The sequence below is a fragment of the Alosa alosa genome, chromosome 2, assembly GCF_017589495.1.
Source record: "Alosa alosa isolate M-15738 ecotype Scorff River chromosome 2, AALO_Geno_1.1, whole genome shotgun sequence".
Lineage (NCBI taxonomy): Eukaryota > Metazoa > Chordata > Actinopteri > Clupeiformes > Clupeidae > Alosa > Alosa alosa.
In genome coordinates, this window is record NC_063190.1 from 27,240,525 (window position 1) to 27,260,937 (window position 20,413).

At 42.3% G+C, this 20,413-nt stretch overlaps 2 protein-coding genes across 3 annotated transcripts; one reads left to right on the top strand and one right to left on the bottom strand.

The window, feature by feature from the left end:
• Positions 1–83: 83 nt before the first annotated feature.
• atg4a (autophagy related 4A, cysteine peptidase) lies at positions 84–7,424 on the top strand. 2 transcript variants are annotated; one of them, XM_048237295.1, is made up of 13 exons: positions 84–136; positions 1,057–1,167; positions 1,525–1,596; positions 2,881–2,979; positions 3,297–3,398; positions 3,598–3,670; positions 3,823–3,902; positions 4,134–4,351; positions 4,768–4,846; positions 5,082–5,224; positions 5,746–5,802; positions 5,947–6,058; positions 6,372–7,424. In XM_048237295.1, exons 1-13 carry the CDS (start codon positions 127–129, stop codon positions 6,434–6,436), a joined length of 1,221 nt encoding a protein of 406 aa, XP_048093252.1. In that variant the 5' UTR covers positions 84–126; the 3' UTR covers positions 6,437–7,424. The 2 variants fall into 2 exon arrangements, with proteins under 2 accessions (XP_048093252.1, XP_048093251.1); XM_048237294.1 differs by having other exon boundaries at positions 113–130; positions 1,055–1,167.
• Positions 7,425–8,022: 598 nt separating this feature from the next.
• irs4a (insulin receptor substrate 4a) lies at positions 8,023–16,795 on the bottom strand. Its single transcript, XM_048237292.1, has 2 exons — positions 13,265–16,795; positions 8,023–10,496 (listed from the first exon to the last, which is right to left on the bottom strand). Exons 1-2 carry the CDS (start codon positions 16,536–16,538, stop codon positions 10,492–10,494), a joined length of 3,279 nt encoding a protein of 1,092 aa, XP_048093249.1. The 5' UTR covers positions 16,539–16,795; the 3' UTR covers positions 8,023–10,491.
• Positions 16,796–20,413: the final 3,618 nt, after the last annotated feature.

Below are 20,413 nucleotides of genomic sequence, written 5' to 3' on the forward strand. Positions count from 1 at the left end.
ATGCTCATGGGTATGGTAGTTTACCTGTGCCATTGGTCATGTTCTGTGCAACAACTGCACTACATTACCCAGAATGTAGCGCGTTGTATTTGTATCGTTGACTTTAAACGCCGATGACAGCCCAGTATGGAGACAGGTAAGATTTTTTAAAAGGAAAAATAAGACTTAATTCGACCACAATGTTAAATTCCTCTGTTCTTGAAAGCAACTAGTAATGCTTAGAATGCCATGTCTATGCAGATGTTCAGCTACCTTTTCTTACTCCTTGAGTCTTTCCTGTAGAGAATTTCGTAACAGTCTCAAGTTTTCTCATTGTTCCCTGGTTGGCCTATCATATTTTAATCATTGCCCCGGCATTGGTACTGCAAACTACGAACGTTTCAAAATATGAATAGCGAACAATCAATACACGTTGTGATTTGTTTCTGCAAGGCTATTGTTCAGAATTAGTTTTGTGTGTCGCTGTGAAACTGGGCAGATGTTCAGTTACCCCTCCTATACACTGGCCAGCTACAGAATACACGCAATCGCTACTTTCTTTATGTAGCCTACTGGACAGAGAAGAAGCAAAGCGAAGAGATATTTTTAACCCGATGCTGTTGTCATTCCAAAAGTCTTATGTTACACAATCTAGCTGCTCAGACGGTTTGCCTTTGACCAGGAAACCATCGTTGTTAATAAAAAAAAAACAGACAGCTTTGCGTGTCTTGACTTGTCTTCTGTGAAAATTGCTGGTGGATCACCGATTTTTGTGTTTAGGACCTATTGGGGTAGCCTACGCTTCGCCCCTATGTCTGCAGACATATCTTGAGCAGGCTACAATACTTTTCTTGACTAGATGTCTACGTCGCTTTGATGCTTTCGTGTGATTCTGATCAAAGTGCGTAGTGCATGTAGGCCTACAGTAGAGACGGTTCATTAACCTCATCAAACTTAAATTCAAATCAGGCGGATATCCTGGCGCTGGATTTTTTTTTTATCTTTGAATTCTTACACGTTTTCCTGGTGTTACTTATGTTGTTCACAACATACTTCTGTCATTGTCATCTCTTGTAGTTCTGGCCAAGTATGAAAACCAGATCAACGTGTTTTCAGACTATTTGGAAGAACTGCCGGACTCAGATGAACCAGTGTGGATACTAGGGGAGCGTTACAATATTAAAACAGGTACAGTAGGGCCAATGCTACATACACACAAACACAAAAAACAAAATAATCTTCCAGATAGGACATATATTTGGGTCCAAGTGTAAATATTCAGGTAAATATTTGTCTAGTGCCTTACTACATCATTATAATTAAGGAATAGCACACAAGACACAGATCGAAATTTTACAGCTGCCAAGGCTATTTTTGGCATGACAAAACCAAGTGCTTTTGTTCTATTTGCCAATCTCTCATAGAAAGAATCCATCTCAGTTTGAACTCTGATTAAATAGTTAAGCATTATCTTGTATTATTTGTTGTCAACAAAAGTCTTTTGTTTAAGTGCTGACATCTCGTATGTCTTGTTTTTTTCTGTAGAGAAATCTGAGCTGCTTTCAGATGTGCGCTCACGCCTGTGGTTTACATACAGAAAGAAATTTTCTCCTATAGGTGAGTCTCTCACATGTGACTGGTGTTTGTTTTTGCATTTTGTTTATGGATTCTGCTCACACAAATCAGCTCTGATACAGGACTCTATGGTTAAAGAAGTTTGTACTGAGACTGTGATGTCAGTGAGTCTATACATAGTCTTTCTGGGCAATATTTGCTTAAAGTTGTTGATATGGGTTAGTCTTGCAGGGCCAGTGATATATAACAACTTAATTTTTGAGACAACCTGACATGTTAAAACACCTTAAACCAGTCAGACTATTTATGAAAGCAGACAGCAAAATAAATGGTTTGTTGCATTTGGGAAATCATGAGCATTTAGGAGGAAAGCCTGTTTCAACATGACAACATTCAACAATTCCAACAAGCTAGCTCCAGATAGTGTTCCCTCACCATTAAAACTTGAGCGACTAGGTATGTGGTGATTGTGTCCATGCATCTCCTTGCTTGTGACCTTACTTTCTCAAGTTTCTGCACAGCATGATTTAAATTGCAAAGTCCTTTTCCACTCATTCCACTCTGTTGCCATCCTGCAACCCTGTATCACATCGTCAGCCACTGAGAATCCAGAATATCCATATGCACTTATCATTCACTTCCCTTCTTCCCTCCTTCTGCTGCTTTCACCTCCTTCTCCTTCTACCACTATCTCCTTCAACACACTTGACTAGTACTCTCATCCTCTGGTAGTAGCAATGACTATACAGTCATTGGGTAGTAGTATTTATGGTTACCTAAAGTCTTCTCTGTATATATATATATATATATATATATTCAGCTAGCCGAGTGGTGTATATATATTGTTACCTATGGTCTCCTCTGCTTTGTAGCCTGAATGTTTTTCTTCATTTTGTAAGACACTTTGGATGAAAGTGTCTTCTAAATGAATAAATGTAAATGCAATGGTGTCTTCTGTTTGGAAAGCAACTTACAGCATGACCCAGGCAGTGCCCGGCAAAGGGGCGTATACGGCAGGCAATAAATACAATTGGTGAATATAAATATTGATATGTATGTTGAAGTGTTAAAGATGTCCACATGATGACACATTTCTAGGTGATACAGGGTAAAGTATATGGTAGGAGCAGGCTTCACTCAGTCTCTTATGTTACTTTTTAGAGTGCTTGGCCAAACTTAAATGTTAACTCAGAAAGAAAAAGGGCACTTTGCATATCGTGTTTTTATTGCACAGGCAGCGTTTAGGCTGAAGGCCTTCTGAAGCTAAGCGAAAAACGCTGCCTGTGCAGTAAAACATATGCAAAAGTGCGGCCTTTTTCTTTCTAGGTGGTACAGGGCCCTGCTCAGATGCTGGCTGGGGCTGTATGCTGCGCTGCGGACAGATGATCCTGGGGCAGGCTCTGGTCTGCAGTCACCTGGGAAGAGGTGAGGGGGGCCAAGATCATTCTTACCTACACTCACCACACCTATGCTTACAGTGAATACAGATTTGAGAACATGGGGAAATAGTTTTTCTTTGAGCAGTAACTTCTTTGAAGAACCCCATCTGACCGTACTGTATTCTCAATGTAATTGGAATTTTAATAGTTAATTCCTTAGAAATCATCTTAAATGTCGATTTCCTCAGTGTTGTGTGTAAATTGGGAGAAAAACATTCAAATCAATTGAATCATTATAACTAATGCGGCACTGCTTACAGAAGCACAGAGTTCTGATGGTGTCCCTCTCTTCCTGTACTACAGAATGGAGATGGGTGTCAGAGGGAGAGAGGCCCACAGAGTACCACCGAATCCTGGACTGTTTTTTAGATAAGAAAGATAGCTGTTACTCAATCCACCAAATGGGTAAGTTAAAAACGTCCCAACTGTTGCCTGGATAGCATTATTGTTAATGACTGTAGGCCTTGATTCAGGATTCAGGATTTCTCAGGCCTTTTCTTTTGATGATGTTACAGTAAAAGAAGCAAAAGATTATGGAATATCCACACGTGTGTGCACACGGCTATATATTCCTAATCCTTATCATGTGTGTTTGAACCCACAGCTCAGATGGGAGTTGGTGAAGGGAAATCTGTTGGAGAGTGGTATGGTCCAAACACTGTGGCCCAAGTGCTGAGGTAAGACTTTCCCTGTCCCGCACACTACTTTTTTATATCAACACAATTGTACTGTAAGTTAGAAGAACACATCAACATTGTAATTGTAACCATTGTAATTCAGTTGGCACCAAAATGCAAATGTGAGTGGGTTTGCCTTCTGTTGCTTACAGGAAACTTGCTTTGTTTGACGAGTGGAACTCTCTGGCTGTATATGTGGCAATGGACAATACTGTGGTGATTGAAGACATAAGTGAGTCTGTCGTTATTGTACTGTGTGTTTCTCAAATGTACATGGTTCCAAATGTTATCTTACGCTGTGCCTTCAGATATTTCGAACATAGAGAAAGTGATCTGCGCAGCAGTACCCTGTCTTTGAACATGTCATATCAGGGGATTGCGTGTCTTACTCTTCTCTCTCCTTTACTAACCTGTAAGTCAGGTTATTGATTCATCCTCACTCCCCTCTTGTCACCCACCCTAGAGAAGCAGTGTCAGCAGGCAGACCGTGAGAGCAGGCAGAGTCGCCCGAGTGCTTCAGGAGAGTCGACGGAGCATGGCTGCTCGTCCAGACCCTTGGCCTGGCCCTTCCCCCAGCCCAACGCCCAGGAGCCATCCTCACGCTGGAGGCCCCTGCTGCTGGTCATCCCCCTACGGATGGGCATCAACAGCATCAACCCCGTCTACATCCAAGCCCTCAAGGTGCTGTGGTCGGCTAGCTGAGTGGTATCAACACTCCTGCTTCAGATTCTGATAACTAAGGAATACAATAGATTATACTTTCCTTTACGGTTGCTTTAAAATTGTCCAATCTGTCAGGCGGGTGTGCACCTGAAGCGTTCCATTAGCGATTAAAAATGATTTTAAAAGATGAAACGGCCCGTTTTCACGTCTGGTGTAGTTGCTTCCATTGGTTATAGTGGAAGCAAATAGTACACACTACAAACAGTGCGCATCAGTTACATGCCTGGTGTAGCCTGCCTGTTAAAAATACAAAGAACTGCAAGAAACAAATAACTGAATAAATAGCATCTGCCATGTTTTGACGTGGTTCCATTATCTTCTCTGTTATATTAAAATTGTAGCTTTGACTAATCGTTGTTCATTTCGATCTATAGGAGTGTTTCAAAATGCCGCAGTCATGTGGTGTACTGGGGGGGAAGCCCAACCTGGCGTATTACTTCATTGGATACATAGGTGAGCTCCATGTTTTGTACTATACACCTCTACAATCACAACAGTAATTTGTGTGTGGTATTATTGATTATGCTTAGCTTATGGAATAGACTTTAAGGGAGTGTATACTGTATGTATAAATAAAAAAGACTTATTCAGTGTGGCATTAACTCTTTTAGGGAAATCTTTTGCTGCTAAAATGAAAATGTGTGGCTGAATCCTCTCCTTTTTTGTTTGTTTGTTTGTTTGTTTCTAGGAGATGAACTCATTTATTTAGATCCCCATAACACACAACCAGCCGTTGACTCGGAATCAGGCACTTTAGTAGACGACCAGAGTTACCACTGTCAGAGAACCCCTCACATGAAGATCACCAGCTTGGATCCATCTGTGGCATTGGTGAGTATACTTAGTGAAAATAAATACACTAATAAAAATGCTTTGAGATCACACATTTACTATACATGTTATTGTACACCAAGGTGAACAAGCTGCACCAGAGACTTTCTAATGTGGAGACACAGCACTCAAATAATACTTCATAGAAATGCATGGGGCTAGTTTGTCACGCCAATATGGCCGTTGTCTACACATATCCCACCCTTTCCTCGGCAAAACGTCGACATGTGAATACATTGAGCCAATCGTGTGGTGTGATGTGAATACATTGAGCCAATCATATGGTGTGTTGTGAAGACATCGTGCCAATCATGTGTTGTGATCTCGCCGCTGGAGCAAGATTGGTGTCATGAAGCCTTGCGCATGCGCATTTCTGCCGAAATGGATGCCCGACGAGTGGCCAAAAAGCGTTACAATATGGCCGCTGAGTGGAGGGACTTGCCTAAAAGGACTTTGGCTGCACTGCATGTGTGTCATGTAGTGATGGTTAATTATGGGCTTAAATGTTTTGTTTTTTCAAGGGATTTTTCTGTAAGAGTGAAGAGGACTTTGATAGCTGGTGTAACCTTATCCAACAGGTATGTGTCCTTAATGAATACTTTGACTTTTTTTTATTCATTGCAGACAATTCAGTATTGTAAACATTTAGATTATGTCAAACATAATCTAATCTTAAATTAGTTGTTTCAGACTCAGAAGTCCTTCTGCTCTTGACTTTGTAGGAAATTCTGAAGAAGAGGAATCTGCGGATGTTTGAGCTAGTGGACAAACACCCTTCTCACTGGCCACCGTTTGTCCCACCCACCAAACCAGAAGTTCAGACCACTGGAGCAGGTACTCAAGACACACAAACACACACTGTAAAAAGTTTTTGTTCAAAACTCTGCCTGGTCATAAAAACATGTGAGAGACCAATTATTGCGTTGCAATAGCCTCACTTAAATCTGAAGAGAGCCAAAGTTGTGCCTTTCCTAAAACATGGACACTTTCTGTATGAACTATTCTTCTCTTCTTGGTGGTATTCAAAGAATTTTGTGAATTTTCAAGGAATAGTTTAATACCCATTGTTGAAAAAACATCCCTGTGTGTCAACACCAAAGCGATAAAGCCTCTGAACCTGCATATCTCACTATGCTTCAATCTACAGAGTTCATTGAGTCCACAGACCAGCTGTTTGAGTCGGAGGAGGAGTTTGAGATCCTGAATGTGTGATGTGGCGTCCATCTCCTTGCCCTGTCCACCTGATGACCACGGAGCTTCTGTTGAGACCCCCCCCCCAATCCCACCTACCCAGCAGCCCCCCCCTCTTCCTCCCCCAAAGCTCCTTACTGTGCTCTACAAGTGCCTCAGAACAACTTCAACATCAAGCACAAAGTGATTACCATTACGCAAAAAAAAAAACAAGAAAAACGATGTATACACATACACACAGAAAAATATACTAACAAAACAAAAAGACTACAACAGCGAACCACAGCAAAAGACAATTTCAGAAGTATTGATGTTTGGAAGTACAGGAGAACCTGGGCAAAGATGGAGTGGAGATACTGAATGATGTATATTCACAGTGTATAGGGTTTGTACAGCTTGCGCTCTCTTTTTTGCTGTTGTACTTGTATACAGGGAAAAGCAAAGGATCAGGGTGTCCCTCTTCCCTCCATGTTATCCTCCTCTCTATGAGCTCTGTGTACAAGTGTTTTACCTTAATCTTTTTTAATTCTCAAACAAAACAAAGACAACTGCAAACTGTTCAGTTGCATGAACTACAGTGTACTGTAATAACCGTGTGACCCGGAGTCATACAAACCATCTTCCCTGATTCTCGGGGGAAGAAGAGGACTTATGTGAGGACTGCTGCAAGGACTGTTTCTTTTGGAGAAGCTTTCATCTTGAATCAGACACACACACACACACACACACACACACATTCACATTCTCTTCCTCCTGATATCAGGAGACAGCGCATATGCAGCGTGTGTTTTTTTCCTCAGTATTAAATAATCACATACACAAAAGCAGACATTCACAACAATGAAACAAACTGTACATGAAAAGTGCCTCACTATTAATATTTATGGTCTTGAATGGTTTTGGCATGGATGCTCGGTCCCTGCCACTTGGTTACTGGAACGGGTAATGTAGTGCACACCCCACACTCATGTATATACACCTGACAATAAAGATATTTAAATCCCCTTCACGGTGTCTCTGAAGAGCTAGTTCTGTAACAGCTGGCAAATAAAAAAAAAACTCATCTTATGTATGTCTTGCCAGAGGTGTATTCCAAGTAGGTAGTTACGTGGCAGATCTGGGTAAGTTAACCAAGAGGAAGTGGTAAACTTCCTAATAGAATAGCCCATTGCCTTTGTTTAGTTCAGCGATTGAAGCCCCTGGGCTGTTCTATTATCAGATTTACAACTTCCTCTGGGTTATCTTACCTCAGTCTGCCACTAAACCACCTATTTGGACTCATTGGCTCATAGCTAAATAAGTCATACACATCTTTTCAGATATGTCGTTTGCAAATTAGTTGTCTGAGTGTGTGTTAACTATCTTCTAACCAAATAAGGCATAAGATTTCAAAGCAAAAATTCTTACGTGGTAGTGAGTAGAGGGTCCCTAAAGCCAAACCGAAGTATCCCGAGGTCTCTATGTGTCGGATAGAGAGTCATTATGAGTCATATTCATAATGATCATGCTTCAATTGTTCAAACTTGGTTCTTTGGTTCTGGTGGAGGCATCCAATCTACTGGAGGAGCCAACATGACAAAATCAAGATGACAAAACCAAGTCAGGGATCAAGGATACCTTGGCACTTTTTTATTGCAATAGCTCTATTACAAGCAAATCAATCTGATAAATATACACCAAAATAAAATATAAAAATGTTAAACAGACAAAATCCACACACACCTCGTCCTTTACACAGAGAGTACTGTAGGATATGTGTGGCATCATGGTTAACAAAGAGAAGGGATATCAAAATTACAATATTTACATAGGAAGACGGCATAAATAATGATAGATTTAATCATTATCCTTTTTCTGCTGCGTCACAATCAAGATTGTGACACATAATACAAAAGGATGGCAGGGAGTGACAGAATATGAGCATTTTAACAACTCAGTCTTTCACTGTCTCTCTCTTTCATACACAGACACACACGCACAGACACAAGCACCCAAACACACATTCACACTCACACAAACATACACCCAAACGTTCACTTGAACACATCATTTTCAGCAAATTTTTAGCTCAATTCAGTATTGACTTGTTGCGCTCATAGCTGAGCTCAAGGTACAAAACACAAGCTTGTTTACTTTTCAGGCTGTGATGATCATTGTATGTGGGTAATTCCAAAGAAGATATACTACTGTTATTTTTTTTCCTCAATTTCACATTGTTACTTACATTTAAAGCAATTCAATATCGTGACACAATAGCATGACACAAAAAAGCTAGCAAAAGAAACGGGGCAGCCATGAACAAACTATCATTTCAAGTCATGGGGTATTTCACTTACAGGAGATTTGTCACATTTTCCTCTGAACAGGCGGACTACTAATGTAAAGCTAACACACATCTCACAACACAGCTGTCCAACACAACCCTTACCCAACATGTCTTTATGTAAAGCTTCCAGGTACAGGCAATAAGGGACCATTTAACAACCTTTTAATAAGAAATAACCTGGCCCAAAAATGGGGGCAAAAAAATAACAAGTCAAGAAGCAGATTTTATGTACACATCCAGTATCTCTCCATAATACAGTAGCACGTCTACAGTAGCCCGTGAGGTCTCTGCCCAGATGGGCTGTGTATGGTAAGGGCGACTGCCCACTTTGTTAGGCAAAACAATAAAGAAAAGCACCGAGAACAGGGGTTCATGGGACTCCAGAGGGTCACTGAGGTGTACCGGTTGAAAGTATTTGACACTCCACCAGCTACCCTGTGCTACATAAGTCAAATCACCCTTCACTGGTGAGAGCGATTGCAGCCTTCACTGTGTGTCATACCAGGAGCCAAAAGTACCTCGAGTGTACCGTTACTGAAGGCCTACAATGAGTGTGGTGCCTTTACTGTCTGTAAACATTATGCAAAATTGTACTGTAGATGTGAAGATGCAAGAGCCCTGCAGCCATTTCTGCATTTGAGATCTGTATTGAACTCTGGCTTTCCCAAAGTAGGGTGAAGCCTTACACTGCACTAAACGTGACGCATGAATGAGGTCTTAGGTCATGATGCAATTTAGTGAAAGACTCCGATGTGGTAAACTGGATCCATAATGACAAATTGAGTCGTGTGAGCATGTAGTCGTGTGAAATTTGGAACTTGTGGAATTTGGAACTTTTATGGGTAATATGCTTTACTAGGAAAGGTTGGCGCACAGGTAATTTGCACCCATTGATATAACTTGGGCAGAAATGTTCACCCACGTAACACAAAGGGTGAGTGAGTGAGTGAGAAGTTAAGCTGCATCAGCTGTAGCTCTCGTCTGATATAACCTGCAGAAAAGAAGTCAATTTAATCACAAAAAGTCTGAATCGCACTCTGAGCTAACTCTCTAACTTACACTAAATGTTCAAAGTAAACAAACATCGAAGATAATTCATTATATGAACCGTACAAATGACAGCTAGCATTTAAAAAAAGAAAAAGAAAAACAGTATAGTTCACAATGAAAATAGTATACCCTTATGCACATTCTGCAATGTGAGTCATTGCTCCTTGGAAAAATATACATTTATATAAATTAAAGTCAATATAAATAAATACTGGGGAGGCAGGTGTGGTAGGAGGAGGTGGAGGACGAGGGGATGATTGGCATTGTGACTCAAGCAGCTCTTCAAAGGTCAAAGTCTGAAGGTCACGTGTACCACATGAGGCTGGCCGATGCCCGGCGGGTGTAAGTGCTGATGTGCGGATGATGAAGTCCGTACCATAGTGAGGCGTGAGAGGAGGCGCCATGCCAACGGATGTGGCTGTGGCATGCGGTTGGTTGTCAAGTAAACATACTGTAAGTAAACATACGGTAACTCAAGAAGTAATCCAAACAACTGTGTTGTTGTTGTTGTACAAAACACAAAACAAACCGTGAAGAACTTAAAACCAGTCACTGAGGCAGTTATGTTAAAAACGATGCAGAACAAAAGTAGTTGTGCAATTATTATTGTTTGAGTGGGAGTATGATTGTTCTTGGAGGTCTGATGTTCGCTCCTTCAGAATTCAGTTTATGATCCAGCCCCTTCCAGAGTAGGACATACTCAATCTAGAGAAAAAGAGATAGAGAGAGGGAGAGAAAGAGAGAAAAAGATGTTTTTTAGGAAATGTAAATAGGGTGCTGTGCATGGCACCTTGCCATTCTTGGAGATGAGGTTTATTGTATCTTTTGCCCTTTCAGCAATATTACTTGCTAAGGTTTATATTTTATTTTCTACTCATTGGGAGACCACACCAACCAGTCCTCCCATTTGCACTCTTGATAGGAATCTTGATGGGCATCTGCTGACAATTATTTATGCCATTGAGAATAGTCTCGGCATATAATAATGAGCTTTGAAACTGGTGTTTCGTCAACATGTTGATTACGAAGATGTGTTCATCCAAGATCCATGTTTTCAGGACATATTTAAATTTTGTTATTCACAAATTTCTACATGTAATATTTATGGCTGATTTGGCTCAGATCAGACTTCTTTGTATAGATTACTGGGATGACAAGTGCCTGTTTATCCAATGATGTTGCAATATAAAGGCTCAATGCAAGATTTGAGAATATAACACAATTTCACTCACTTTACAGTACTTCAAACTACCTCCTTGTGTACTGGATACCTGAAGACCTACAATTAGTGTTAATGTGTACTATTGCTTTATTTCCTTCGAGACTTTGCTTGTTCATGATATGTCTAAATGTTAGCAATGGTGTGGAGTCTCTTTAAGTATGGGGGCATATTGCATTTCAGTCCTATAAATCAAACATTAGGCTACTTAATTTGATTTCACCCAGAATCCAAGGTGTTTGACCACATTAACACATTTGTATATAATACATAACTGGTATGCAGCATGTATATGTATAATACACCATGGTAGCTTGTAACATTAGTCTTAAAAAGGATCAGGAAATTGCAACGGACTCTTTCTCAGAAAAAAGGCCAGACTGCGCTTATTCCAGCAAAATAATAACCTAAGAGAAAGAAAAAACAAATGTCCCATCTGTTTAACATTTCAAAGGGGCTCAGTTTTGATATGAAGCAGTTGTAGCACTTGCAGGTTACCAATCAGACTCTTTCCTGAAGACAGGCTGAACACCATGAATGGTATTATAAATTGCTTGTTTTTGCACTACACACTTGGTTTTAAATTATATAATTCCCACATCATGCTTCACATTGACCTCTAAATATGTCTGTTCAGTCTGAACTTGACTCGGGAAGATAATTAAGAGAACGGTCTGTGTCATAAAAACATTACATGATTCCTAACCCCTTCAGAAAATGTATATAAGCCAAACAATACAAAAACGGATTGTGTGGTGTGTTTGTTTTTGTTTGTTTCAATTAAACAGTCAAATTTCATATCTTCATTCACATCTTCATTCACATCTTCAGACCTACATGACATTTCCAGGCCTGGAAACTGAGATTTGATTACCTGGTTTTCCCAGATTTTTCATTACTGGGGGAAGATAACAAGCAATGTCTTCAAAAACACAAGAGACCTTGACTCCTAAAAAACAATCTGCTTTTCATCTCTGACCAAAAGACAACCACAGCCACACACTCACATCTCAGCAAAATATTTAGCTATTGCAGGCTAATATTGTCTATAAGGTCTGGTGACATTTTCTCCATTCCTTCAACTTGAGCTTCCTCATATTTTGAGCAACTATTTGATACCCAGCAGTTTGAAGGGTAAAGACCATGTGTGATTAAAGTGGTCTATCATATAGCCATCTGACAGATTATCTCCATCAGAATATAAAAAGTGCATAGCATAACTAATTAGAATTTTTCAAAATAGTTCCACCATTTTTTTTATCATGGATAACACAGTGAATCAAACACTGGATATAATGTATAGCCTTGCTTGACAAAGCATCACATCATTCATAATGAGAAAAAACATTGTGCTAAGACCTACGTACTCAAAAGGTTGAATAGATAAAGCACATAACGTGTAACTTTCAAAAGTTCTCCATCACAGAGAAGCACACAGTTTACAGGAGGCAATACTTCCATCTTCAAAACAGCATCAGCAAACAATAGAACATACAGGAAGACCTTGACAGGTGTTGTGAAGTTCTGAATGCGTCATTGTCTAATTGCCTCGTTTACAGGAGGCAAACAATAGAACATACAGGAAGACCTTGACAGGTGTTGTGAAGTTCTGAATGTGTCATTGTTGCATCTGCACTGACAGTCAGCACAGTCTGATGATCATTAACACTCGAATGAGAGAGACCATAACAGGGACATGCAGCAAGAGCTGAACTCATTTAGGGAACACACCGTGAAAGATACCATAAAAAAGATCCAGGGGCATCAACGTAGCCCAAAGACTTTAACATAAATATTCAAAAGTAAATGTAACCCACACGTGTGGCCGTAACACTTTGCCCATAAGTTTCAAAAGTCACTACTATAGCTTAGGTAAAAGCTTGTACATTTCCATTGCCTTACATTTTAGTTTACATTTATCAAAGGCTCCGAGCCTCATTGTAATAACTGACATATCTTTAATTCTTTGTCACAATATATATATTTCTTCAGATAATTCAGTCAGATCCCCAAAATAACATTGAAAGTGTAAACAAAAATAACTGCCAAATAAAAAAACATAAGTTGGGCCTTTAAATTACTATAAATATTATTTTGAGATCTTTTTTTTTTTTCCATCCATGAAATAAATATCTTTAGCCAACACACAGACCTGCATCCATAGCAGAGCCAAAAAAACAAACAAAATGATTCCATTCACACTACTCTCTCCTTCTTCTCTTGTTGAAGACAGGGAAACAGAGACATAACCAACCTTTTGAGGCAGTGGTCGATCCTCGTGACACGGTGAAGTCTACACTGGCGTAGACTTCGTCCTCACCGTGGGCCTGATCGGGGTACGTCGAGGGGACCCCATCGGTGTCCCCGGGAACCTCCCTCAGGTCAAAAGCGCCATAGTTGAGGTAGCTGGTTGAGTGGGGTTGCCCTCTTCCTGCACCAGAGCAAGGGACTGTGAGAAGGTTCGCTGGCGGTACAATGGGGCGAGAGGACAAGTGGTCATCCGCAGGTGACCTGTCGCAGCTAACAGAGCTTGGCCACCTTTTGCTGCTGCTGCTGCTACTCTCTGGTGGACTGGAGTTGGCTGAGGCCTTCATGCTACATACTGCCCTACCCGAGCCTGAGGGGTGTGAGAAAGTCTCGGAGCTGTGGCGCCTCCGGCCCGGAGCCTCCGTTCGCACCACCTGGAGATCCTCCTGCACGCACAGGTGCTGGTAGAGGCCCAAGGGGCTCTTGGCCGCTCCGGAGCCTGCTGCGTAGGCTTTCTCCAGGTCCAGGCAGTCTGTCTGCCCCTGGAGGTAGGCGCTCATGGCGGGGCGGGCGTAGTTCGGCGGGTTCCAGGGGGCCACGAGGGAGTGGCGTGGGGGACGCCCTTTAAACAGGAGGCTGTCCATGTCCAGGCCCATGTAGTCCTGGCCCAGGGGCGCACAGTGAGGATCGCAAGCGGACGCGAATGGGGCAGTCACAGTGGGAGAGGATGTTGGGGAGCGCGTGAGATGGTCTCCAAAGTCCATGTGGATGTACTCCCCCGGGCTCGGGGGAGAATCCAGATCAGTCGGCGTCTCTGCTGACATGTCCATCTGGCCCGATTTTTCCCGCAAGGGGGTCTTGTACGAGCGTGGCAGGGAGAAGTAGGAGCTGTGCGACTTGGGTGTGTCGGGCGGCGGGCTCTGGACGTACACTTCGGCCGCGTGGCTAAACGACATGTCCATGTAGTCGTTGTACTCCATGGGCGTTCGGCCGCAGGAGGGGCTGGAGAGGGCGTGGGAGGAGCGGCCTTCGCCCGGCTGCATCAGCATGTAGCTGTCGGCATTCTGCTGTGAAGGCTGGACACACTGGATGTCCAGGGTGGACGGATGGAGAATGCTGGGATGCATAGGGATGTAGTCCGCCTTTCGGGAAGAACCGGAGCTGGTGGCGAACGTCATGGGCACATAGCCGTCGTCCTCGTACAGCTTCCTTCGCACGTCAGAGGTGAACTGAAACGTAGGCTTGGATGGGTGGTGGCTCACTTCAGCGTAGGGCTTATAGTCCGACTTTGGGGAGCAGGCGCTGGTCGGATGGTGTTTGGACTCGACCGGACTGGACTCATCCAGCGAGGAGGACGTCTGAGTGGCTTTCTGCTGCATCAGGCCCCCACCGACCGCCGACTTTGCCTTGGACGCGAGCGACAGTTTGATAAACGCTCTCTCCATGTAACTGCTCTCCTCCTCGAACGTCTTGGCCCGTTCGCCGTGCAGGTCATGGTGGTAGTGGAGCTGGTAGCGGTCCATGGCCATGTAGTCCATCAGGCGGAAGTCGTCGCGGACGGGTGGCGTGCCGCAGAGCGACTCGGGCGTGCTGCTCCGAGCTCGGAAGTAGCGGAAGTCACACGGGCTGGAGCAGAACTCGTCCGAGGAGTTGAAGCCACCATCGCTGGGCGAGCCGCATATGGACGAACTGGAGGGGCGTGTGTGCGTGTCGGAGGCCGAGCCGTGGCCGCTGCTGGACGACACGCTGATGGGGCTGGTGGCGGACAGGAAGTGGGAGGCTGGCTGGGAGACAGAGCGGACCGGGGCATGGGTGGACGATGAACCCGGGGACGTGGGCACGCAACACAGGCCGCCGCTCTCCTCACGGCACATGTTCACGCACGGGGTGTTCAGGTGCACCAGGGAGCCGGTGCCTGAGCTGAGGGGCCGCCCAATGGTGCCGTCGCCCTCGCTGGACGTTCGGAAGCGGTCGTTCCCCCCTTTGCTCTTGCCTTTTGGGGGAGTGCCCGTCATGGAGTCCACCCGGGCACAGCGACGCAGGCCCGTCTGCCTCGGCGGCAGGTTGCCTAGGTGACGGCGCGTGGTGATAAATGGGATTTGGTTCGATCCGGACGACTGGCTCTTACTGCGGGGCCTGAACTCAGGGAAAGCCTTCAGTGCGCGCATGGTCTCCAGGATGGTCTCATGCATGTTCTGGGCCACAACGGAGTCCTCCACCTGCACCCATATCTCGCCAGGCCCGATGGAGGACGACCGGCCCACCTCGATGAAAAAGAAGCTCTCCGAGTGCCCGCATCGCCTGATGTTCATCAGTGGCAGGTTCACAGAGGCCGTCTCGGAGTTAAGCTTCACAAGGTGAATTGTCTTAGCAGAAAGGCACAGACGGTAAACCCCCATCAAATTCTTAGTCTGCCCCAGACCCTTAGGCTTCACATTCACCTGCCACACTTCCTTGAAAATGGTGCCCGGCGAAATTGTTCCGTAGCCATCGTCCAACTCCTCTGGATCCAACTGCCCCTTTTTGCCCTCTGTCATCCAGTTATTAAATGCCTGGTACCACTCCTCCTGCTCCTGTTCGTTCTCAGCTACCATGGCAAAGTACTCATCTTTAGTGTACAGTGCAATGAGGTATTTGTTCTTAGCGTCAGCCCTCTTGTTGACAGTGAAACACTGGGAGAGATAGATGACCCTCTTAGGAGGACACATAACACTGGCAGTAGAGGCAGAGGCAGATTTCAGAGCGTTGCGGAATTTCTTCTCACTGTCGTAATATTCCAAGCGACTTGGGCCTAAGTGACTTGGCCCCCTCAACACGAAAAACCTCTTGTGACCGTGCCTCTGCTTTCTCAAGTATCCACACTTCCATACGTCTTTGTCCATAGCAGCAGAGTACGCTGCCGCCGAGGCGAAAGCAGCGGCAGCAGTTGCCTCAGCCGATAGAACACGACAAAATGCAGAGTCATGTACCTTGTATTGTAGCGAGGGCAAGGACTTTTTCATCCCGGCATCTTGAGCGGCCTCGTCTGAGAAAAGGTGCTGGGCTTTGAAATGATGCGGTGGCGGCGGATGTTGCCTCCTCGGCTGGAGACCTTGATGAGTGGAGGCCGTCAAGTGCAGTGGAAAGCGGGAGCTGCTGATGTTAACAGAGGATAATGATGGAGGCTCCGCGGCAGACTCGCCGTTTGTCGTGGTAGACGCTGTTTTTACAGTAACGCCGCGCGACTGTGCTTCCAACGTCAACATACCGCCGCTTTTTCGATAATTTAGTAAATCTTCCATGGGACAATGCAATGAAAGGTCACTTTACCTTGGTTACGCTGATGCACTGCCCATTCTTGTTAATGGGTTTGCAGCGCAAGTTAAAACAAGTCCTTCAATTTAGCCTCCATATCTTTTCAAATTCTGTTTACGGACGTGTTCAGCACGGGTTGTACACCAATATACGCCATTTTTGCATGCAATACTATTCCAATTGCCATTTTCAATCTTTATTTCCCCTTCACTCATGGTGGCTACACATCACTACAAACCAGCGAAAACATCACGTGACCCAAGCGTCAGCCCCCAATTCAAGATTGGCGACATTGTCCAATTTGCAAAGACTGACAATGCCACAAACCAATCAGATTTGGCAAATTGCCATCTACAGCCTTGGGATTGGTGTTTGTTTTGTGTCCAGACAGTGTAAAGGAGGACCGAAAAAGGAGGAATATGATGAAATGTAGCAGAGAAATGTGATGGATAGTCTCAGAAACCAACCGCTAAGAAGAATGTCGTATATTTCATATATTCTTATGAGCTCATTGGGTGAAATAGGCTATACCTTGTAGCATTTTGGCTATTTATGATGTTCAGCACTGAGTCAAGATGGATTTGTGTAGACAATTCAGTAAACCATGAAATCGGCGTGAAAATCTGATGTCCAAAAAGAGACCATTCTGTTTATTTAATGTTTAGGTGTAGGCTACGAAGCGAACGATGTTTACATCTTCATTCGTCAGTCTCCCATACTAAACACACTGTAATGTTTAATGAAACGTTTAATTGGGTAAATGTACCATTCCCGTTCTATGCTCGGTTTGGGTGAGAACAATGTAGGCATGCACGAGCCTTGAGGCATCAATCAATTGTCAGTGAAAAGTCAGGTGTACAGCCGCTCTTCCACTGTTTCAGCTGTTTACTTTGGTGTCAGAATCGTCCATCACTTTATTTTAGGCCTCAACTCAGTTTAGGCTATTGTGGCGTTCGAGAAAATTGTGTAAGGATTATAACTGTAGGCGATACGCACGCCTCATACACCACAAATATACACCAAACTCTTTGGCCATGTACAGAATAAAATTAAAATTAGCAAATGTTGCCACTAAAAGTAGCAACGACTACACAGTTTATGCGCATAGAGTAGTTTTAATCTGTCGAGGGATAGTGGTGGGATTTTAATCTGGTTGAAATGACCTCTTCACTAGGTCCATGTCTTTATTGGTGATATGCGATGGATTATCCATAACAGTCTCATGGAGGTCGCCATCTGCCGCTGTCGAAGACTGGTTTTCCTCGAAGTCCCAGCGCTTTCGAATGCGCAATAAGATCATTATTGAGGAGTCCGGCAGTCGGAAATATCTCTCCAAACCATGCGATAAATTCATGCGATGGATTTGTAGGCTAATGGACGCTAATGACTCTTTAGGCTAAACAAGTTACATTTACATGACACTATGGGATCTATCATGTCATCATGCATTCTGAATGTTCGCTGGTTTACTAAACTAAGATTAGCCTAACACACAGTTGCAAGGCCTTTTAAATTAATCCTAATCCATCCATCCATCCATACATACATACAGGTGGTTGACGTGACATGGCCTTGAGTGTCAAACATAAAGAAATGTCTACTGCAAATAAATGTGGCTATATTGTTCAGAAAAAGCTGTTTTATATTAACATATAGACCGTTCATGCCAGTCATATTCCTGTTTTTCACGATTTTCAGCCAAACCAGAAAAAGCTCACTGCCCCAAGCACATAGTTTGATTTTGAATAAAACAAATACAATTAATTTAAACTTTCCCCTTATTTAAGTACGTATTAGATGTCTACTTATAAGTCTTCTGTTTTAAAACTCCAGGCATACAATTTTGAACCAGCCCTGAACAAAAAGATAAATCAATAGGCAATCATATGGTGTGACCCTAAATACTGTTTTTTAAAATGGGCAATTGTGGAGACTTTTGGGGATAGGGGCTCCTCCATTCAGGAAGTATAATAACATCCCAGAAGGACGTTGGAAGTTTAACAGGTGAGTTATCTCTCATATTTCTTTCAATAAATCAAGTGTTTCCAGCACTCCTACTTCAGTATCTCTTTTCACTGTCTTTTGGTGTGACCCATTTTACAAGAAAATGTCAAAAGTAAATTACTTTTTCGTCAATATTCCCTTTAAATCTATGTTACCATGTTGCAGTGAACATATAATTTTGGTGCTAGCATGTAGCCACAAGACTCATTGTTCTGCTAAAGTGCATGAAACCTCATGGTGTGACCCATAGGGTGTGACTTCATATCATATTGTGTGACCGGGTGACCGGGTTTTCTTGTCACCATATGATTTATTTGTCACACTAACTGCATTTTCCTTCATAAATAATGTTTTTTCATGTATATATTTAAGTAAAAAAAACAAACAAAAAAAATATATATATATTGACATATTTAACATTTTTTAACATTATTTAAGATGTGCACCTATTACATGTATGGTGAATCACACACACATAAAACACAGAAATGACCCCACACTCACTCAATCTGGATGCAAAAGCTATTTGACATTCTAAATATCAATAGTAGTCTGAGAAAATAAATTCTGATGTTAAAGAAAACAGTAATATTAATGTTGTCTTTATCACTGTAATTGCAACAATTTAATCTGATTATAATGCAGAATATGTTTTTAAATTATCTGAATACATTGTTGAATTTGTCTTTTAACAGATATGAAGAGAATAAACTCAAAGTAGAACTACAAACATTCAGATTGAAGCCCATTGAGAAGAGAAACCTCAGGGAACCCAAGCACTAATATTTGGTGGCATTCTGTTTTACACAGTTGTGATTTTTAAAAGTGAATCTTTACGTGATATACCGGTCTTAAACTGTCTTTTGTTGTTTGTGAAATACTTATAATACACATTTTTGCATTAACAGATTGTTATGTGGTGAGATTTATCCTATGGCGTGAGACCATATCATTTCATGTGACATCAAGAAATTATGAAAATAAAAAGGCTTTTGGGGTCTAAATCATACAAATCTCAATGGAACAGATAGGAAATAAGGTCAGCAAAAGGCATTTTCTTTCTTTATATATCAATTCAAATTAAAATGAAGTTTATTGAAAGATTAAGGACAAATGCCTGAGGAAAAAATTGGCAAATAAATGCTAGATCTTGATGAAATAATGATAAAAGATTATGATACATTGACTCACATTAAAAAAATATATACCCCATTATAATTTTATACACAATAACTTTAATGTCACACCTTATGACAATTTTAGTCACTACCTCAACAAATTAGTGAATAAATATGAATTCCAATACAAAATCTAAAAGACCATACATATTTTTTGGAATGGGAGAGTCAGTACAACAGGACTACTGTAAGTGATTTCCATGCTTAATAGCTGAATTTCTTTTCAAAAACTTGTTTTGGCCTAAAATATCAACCACCCACATATACACATACATGTGGAGTGAGTTAACAATATAGTCTCTTGTAGTATTGTCATGCAGTAGGCCTACTGAAGCATACAGGCCTCAAAACTGTATATTCTTTTGCGGTACATGCCATTGGTGCAAAGTTTGATATATCGACATTTGAAGACAACATTGAGAGAGTTTGACAGATGGCAATAGACTTGTAATGGTATGTGAAAATTCACAAACAAGCTAAAAAAAAATAAAAAAAAATGGTAGATAGCCATGATGGATCTTGCCATCCTTCACCCCTAAATGTTTTTTTATTCCATGTGCTATGCTCAGAACTGCAGAATTGGGATACTGGTGTATGCTTAGAGCTGACATATTGGCCATGATGTCTTCTGTCTTCCCAAGGAGTAGGACTCTCTTATCAGAGGGTTGACCTCATTTTCT

Excerpts from the sequence above, each read along its gene's own strand:
- irs4a (XM_048237292.1), bottom strand. The coding sequence starts at position 16,538 with ATGGAAGATTTACTAAATTATCGAAAAAGCGGCGGTATGTTGACGTTG.
- atg4a (XM_048237294.1), top strand. Across the intron at positions 3,399-3,597 it reads TTACTCAATCCACCAAATGG|CTCAGATGGGAGTTGGTGAA; the intron begins GTAAGTTAAAAA and ends TTGAACCCACAG. Across the intron at positions 5,225-5,745 it reads TGGATCCATCTGTGGCATTG|GGATTTTTCTGTAAGAGTGA; the intron begins GTGAGTATACTT and ends TGTTTTTTCAAG.